General features: G+C 48.9%; 1 protein-coding gene across 2 annotated transcripts in view; it reads right to left on the bottom strand.

The window, feature by feature from the left end:
* The window catches only part of NPAS2 (neuronal PAS domain protein 2), a 152,402-nt gene that overhangs the window by 28,481 nt on the left and 117,829 nt on the right, over positions 1–6,092 (bottom strand). For both annotated transcript variants that reach the window (XM_010829646.1, XM_010829647.1), the window contains exons 13-14: positions 1,149–1,290; positions 244–344 (exon numbers count right to left, since the gene is read on the bottom strand). In XM_010829646.1, coding sequence (XP_010827948.1) covers positions 244–344; positions 1,149–1,290 — 243 coding nt within the window. The remainder of the gene's footprint in view (positions 1–243; positions 345–1,148; positions 1,291–6,092) is intronic.

Here is a 6,092-nt window from a genome sequence, read left to right as displayed (position 1 = left end):
AGTTTCAAGCTTTAAAACGCCTTTGGATTTTGCACGCTGTGGATATACATCCATGTTAATTTTGGGATCAGTGTTTCAAATTAGTTGCCAATTAAGCTACTTAGCTTCCCACCCCCGCCCGCCACCCACAATCTCTAAGTACAGTGTGTTCTCTAGAAGATGCCGCCTGCAGTCCCGTGGCCTGGCAGGCCCCTGCCGTGCTGTAGCGCAGTCTAGGGGGAAAGTTTGGGGTCACACACATACCGGCATCGCGGCTGCCTGGCCGAGTCCTGGCACTGGGAGCTCTTGGGCCGATCTGGGCAAAGCCGGGGTGCTGGCCTCTGCCCTCAGCTTGCTTGGAGTGGCTGCAAGAAAACACAGCCCCTTGCAGACTTGCACACACTTAACAGCTCTCTTATCAAAAGAGGGAGAGAGAACTTCCCTGGTGGTCCAGTGGTTAAGAATCCACCTGCCAAGGCAGGGGACACGAGTTCCATCCCTGGTCTGGGACGATTCCACATGCTGTGGGGCAGCTGTACCCATGCGCCACAGCCTCTGGGCTCACGTGCTGCAGCTACTGAAGCCCACGAGCCTTAGAGCCCATGCTCTGCAACAAGAGAGGCCACCACAGTGAGAAGCCCACGCACCGCAACTGGACACGAGTTTCCGCTGGCCGCAGCTAGAGAAAGCCTGCACACAGCAGTGAAGACCCAGCACAGCCATAAATAAGTAAATAGATAAAAATTTTAAAAAGAGGGGGAGGGTGACCACAGGGTGCATGAAACATGGGCCTGTTTGGAATCTGATGAAGGGGCTCCAAGAGGCCCAGAAGTTCTGCCAGCCTTGCCTGGGGTGCAGGGGGAGGACAGCAGAGCACCCACAAGCTTTCGGTGCACCACGTGGTTCAGCCGCCTGCCTGATCACACAGCTCACTGGGTCCGCATGACACCTGCTGAATGTCGGCTTCATGGGGCAGAGGAGGAACCGGAGCATGGAGCAGGATGGGGCAGGGCGGGGGGAGGAAGCTAGAGGGAAAGAAGCAAGGAGTGGGGACCAGATGGCGACTTTAGCTTCATGCCACGGACTGCCCAGCTTCTCCTTGAATGTGGGGTCCCTCGTGGGACTCTGTATACTCCCAACCGCCCTGCCCTCTGCAGAGTCACACTTACAGGTGGGCTCTGACATGGCTGTGTGTGAGGATTTGTGGGAACTTCTTGAGGAGGCCGATGGTGAGTGACTGGTGTTAAGGCCTGAGGTGCCCATGTCAAGTGCATTAAAGTGTTGCTGAGGTTCCAGGCTGGAGCCCTTCTCCTGAAACACACACACACACAGAGTCCATGTTTCAGCATCAAGACCATGGCAATGAGCTATGTTACTTTAGTTGTCCTCTAAATACGTAGGAAAGCTTGAAGGGTACTGAGAGAAATACTATAACTTCTTGGAGAGAATTCCAGACACATTCAGGTGGACTGTTTACACAAATATATAATCTAGTATCTTTGAGGGCCTGGTAGCTTCCCTGGTGGCTCATATGGTACAGAATCTGCCTGCAATGCGGAAGATCTGGGTTCAAACCCTGGGTTGGGAAGATCCCCTGGGAAGAGGGCATGGCAACCCACTCCAATATTCTTGCCTGGAGAATCCCATGGACAGAGGAGCCTGGTGGGCTACAGTCCATGGGGTTGCGAAGAGCAGGACATGACTGAGCAACTGAGTTTCAGGTTTTTTTTTCAGCCTGTAAGCAGTATTTATTACACTTTCTTGGCTTCTATTTTGATATTTTAGATTTTCATAATTGACTTGGCATTTTGTTTTTCCTTAAAATTGTCACCTCATGCCCAGAATCTTGGCTTTCCCAGAAGCGGGGTGGAGAGGCAGATTCTAGAAATAAGGTTACTGGTGGGACTGGGTTATTCATACTCCAATGAGGGACTTCCCTGGCGATCCAGTTAGGACTTCACCCTCCAATGCAATGCAGGGATGCAGGTTCAATCCCTGCTCACACGCCTCACGAGCTAGAATACCACATGCCTCCCAGTCAAAAAACCAAAACATAAAACAGAAACAATACTGTAACAAATTCAATCAATACTGTAACAAATTCAATAAAGACTTCAAAAATGATCCACATTAAAAAAAAAATCTAAAAAAAAGAAAAATACTCTGGGATTCCCTGGTGGTCCAGTGGTTGAGAATCCGCTTTCCAATGCAGGGGACGTGGGTTCCATCCCTGATTGGAGAATTAAGATCCCATATACTTTGGGGCAACTAAGTCTGTGCACCCCAACTAGAGAGAGAAGCCTGAGCTCTGCAACTCAATAAAGCCTGCAATAAAGGTCCCACAACAAAGGTACTACAACCAAGACGTGATGCAGCCAAATAAACAAATATTTTAAAAATAAAAAATAAATACTCCAATGAGACAAATGCCTTTGGACCGTTCTGGACACCATCTCCCACTGCTCTTCCTCTGCAGCCTCAAGGCACCCAAGGCCAAGGGGCAAAGGTCTCCAATTCTTGATCCCTGGATCCTAACTGTTGCTGGGTCCTAAGGCCTCAAGAGCATGGCATGAAGAGAAAGCAACTGTGACTTTCCAACCCTGAGGAACCACCTTTCCGTCCTGCGTTGGCTCAGGTGTCATGCATGCATGTGTGCTAAGTCGTTTCAGTCGTGTTTGACTCTTTGCAACCCCATGGACGATAGCCCGCCAGGCGCCTCTGTCTGTGGGATTCTCCAGGGGCCCACTGGAGAGGGTTGCCCTGCCCTCCTCCAGGGGATCTTCCCAACCCAGGGATCAAACCCACATCTCCTGCACTGGCAGGTGGGCTCTTTACCACTAGTGCCACCTGGGTCATAAGCCTAAGAAGATGACTCTAGTGATTTTTAAGCTAAAGAAGAAACCTAATGATTATTCTGCTCAGCCAGGCTCCTTCCTATTCTCAGAAGGATGGTGGGATTCCTGGGCTGCCTGGACAGGCTGGTGTCCCTGGTCCCAGGTCTTAAATCCCTGTGTCTAAGTCTACATGACAGTTCTGTCCTTTGTGTTGGGCCTCCAGTGAGGGTGGACCCTGAGTGTGCCCAAACAGGCCTGAAGTGATTGCTACCAGCCATAAAGGGCTTTGTGCAAAACAGAATCGCAGGGTGTGTCTGGGTTTGCTGGGTTCACTGTATATTTTCAGACCCTACTGCTTGGTCACAGCGTGTGTGCAAGCTAAGTTGCTTCAGCTGTGTCTGACTCTTTGTGTCCCAATAGACTGTAGCCCACCAGGCTCCTCTGTCCATGGGATTCTCCAGGCAAGAAGTTGTTGTTCAGTCACCCAGTTGTGTCCAACTCTTTGTGACCCCACTGACTGCACACGCCAGGCTTCCCTGACCCTCACCATCTCCTGGGGTTTTCCCAAGTTCATGTCCACTGCATTAGGGGTGCCATCCAGCCACTGCATCCTCTGATGCCCTCTTCTCCTTCTGCCCTCAATCCTTCCTAGCATCACGGTCTTTCCCAATGAGTCAGTTCTTTGCATCAGGTGACCAAAATACTGGAGTTTCAGCTTCAGCATCAGGTCTTCCAATGATTATTCAGGGTTGATTTCCTTTAAGATTGACTGATTTGATCTCCTTGCTGTCAAAGGGACTCTCAAGGGCCCTCTCCAGCCTCACAGTTCAAAGGCATCAATTCTTTGGCACACTGCCTTCATTACAGTCCAGCTCTCACAACCAATGTAACTGGGTCTTACGTGACCAAACGAGAAGAGTGCTCCCCAAATCACACCTTTCAGAGTGGGGTCCCAGGCGGATTGTGTGTGCCTGGTCACCAGACAAGTAAATGTAGGAAGTGAGAGGAAGAGCTGAGGAACTTTTCTAGCCATCTGCCGTACATCACTCACAAGCAGGGGAATCTGCATTTCGTCAGTGACATCCGTCATGACAGATTTGAAATTAAAAATCCAAATGGTCCGTTAGCGCTGAGAGTTTGAAAAGCACGGTCCTGGAGCTGTGACTTTAAAAGGGACTTCTGAATCTGACAGCCTGAGATTGTATTTGTGTGTTTGTTGTTCAGTCGCTGAGTCACTTCCAACTCTTTGTGACCCCGCAGACAGCAGCATGCCAGGCTTCCCTGTCCTTCACTATCTTTTGGAGTTTGCTCCAACTCATGTCCATTGAGTTGATGATACCATCCAACAATCTCATCTTCTGCTGATCTCTTCTCCTCCTGCCTTCAATCTTTCCCAGCAGCAGGGTCTTTTCCAATGAATCAGCTCTTCGCATCAGGTGGCCAAAGCATCGGAGCTTCAGCATCAGTCCTTCCAATGAATATTCAGGGTTCATTTCCTTTAGGATTGACTGGTTTGATTTCCTTGCTGTCCAAGGGACTCTCAAGAGTCTTCTGTGTGTTTATACATAAGTGCATGTTGATGAGAAGTTTCATTGAGCTCTAATATTCCCCAAAGTTCGGAAACCTCAATAATGAATTTCTGGCTGGACAACACACTGTATGCTTGATCTTCAGCTGTGATGTATGGTGTGTCGAACACCTGCCTATGAACAGCTTAATTCCAGCCTTGGACATGACATATGATACATTCATGTGACAGAGCTGGGTAATAAACATGTCCATGAACAATGACAGAGGTGTTGTAGCATGGTGCTGGTGAGGAATCACCACACAAGGCAATAGCACTTTGCCTGCCAGTGCGAGCGACTCAGCAAAGATGCAAATGCGTTCTGGCCTCTAAAGGGGATCTCTTCCTCTTCCTAACTCAGTTCTTAATGGAGCAGAGATGTGTCTATGGTCCACTGACTGCAGTAAAGTGAGTATCATAATAAAGCAAATCACATTAATTTTTTTTGTTTTTTCCCAGTGCATAGAAAAGATAAACTGACCACTGCTGTAGTGTCGATTTCTAGCCAGAGACTCTAGATTCTAGGTCACGGGCTGGTTGGAACTTGAACTGTGTTTCATCAATTCTAAGATGAACTTCCCTCCCACGTTTTGACATAAAATGAAACTGGGATATGTCCTTCAACTCACAATAAGAAATCCTGACTTCACAGATGGGCAGCTTTCTCTCTTTCCTAGTGGAGATAGAGATAGATCTTACAATCAATGGCTTCTTAGCTTTGATGCAATACAACATTCCCTTTCTTGCTTTCTCTCTTTTTTCCTCCCAACATATGTGTCTGCTTGAAGAATGACCTTTGAGAAACAGGGTTCTGGTCTGCTTATGAGTTTCTGTCGGGTTGTCAGTGATGAGGGCTGCCTGGCCAGAGGGTGCCAGGGACTCAGGCTGGAGACGAAAGAGGTCTGGGCTTTGTGAAGAGAAACACCTCTCCATTCCTCTCAGGGCTCCCTGATGACAAGGTGGCTCCAATAAGGATGTCAGTTCAGACCCCCAGACACAGAAGCGGCAAGTACACCCTGCCAGAAATACCATAGAGGGAGTGTGAGGGACAATGAGCTTGTGGGGTGCTCTTTTTGAGGGCAGGTACAACACTTAGGCTAAGGGGAGGACAGGATGCACAGACTGTGCCCCAGCTTGATGGGATGATGGAATAACCCCCGGCTTTTCATCTGTAGGAGAGATGCAAAGTGGACTCACCTGGCAGACATTGTTTTATTTGTTTTCCTTTATCACACTTCTTGGAGAGTGTAATTTTTTACAAATTGAAGGTTTATGGCAATCCTGTCTTGTTAGATGCTGCTTACCATTTTTTAGCCATCAGATCAGATCAGATCAGATCAGTCGCTCAGTCATGTCCAACTCATTGCGACCCCATGAACCACAGCACGCCAGGCCTCCCTGTCCATCACCAACTCCCGGAGTTCACTCAGACTCATGTCCATCAAGTCAGTGATGCCATCCAGCCATCTCATCCTGTCGTCCCCTTCTCCTCTTGCCCCCAATCCCTCCCAGCATCAGAGTCTTTTCCAATGAGTCAACACTTCGCATGAGGTGGCCAAAGTACTGGAGTTTCAGCTTTAGCATCATTCCTTCCAAAGAAATCCCAGGGCTGATCTCCTTTAGAATGGACTGATTGGATCTCCTTGCAGTCCAAGGGACTCTCAAGAGTCTTCTCCAACACCACAGTTCAAAAGCATCAATTCTTCGGCCCT

Source organism: Bison bison, unplaced genomic scaffold (assembly GCF_000754665.1).
Source record: "Bison bison bison isolate TAMUID 2011002044 unplaced genomic scaffold, Bison_UMD1.0 scf7180017864508, whole genome shotgun sequence".
Taxonomy (NCBI): domain Eukaryota; kingdom Metazoa; phylum Chordata; class Mammalia; order Artiodactyla; family Bovidae; genus Bison; species Bison bison.
This window is presented reverse-complemented; position numbering and strand designations above follow the sequence as displayed.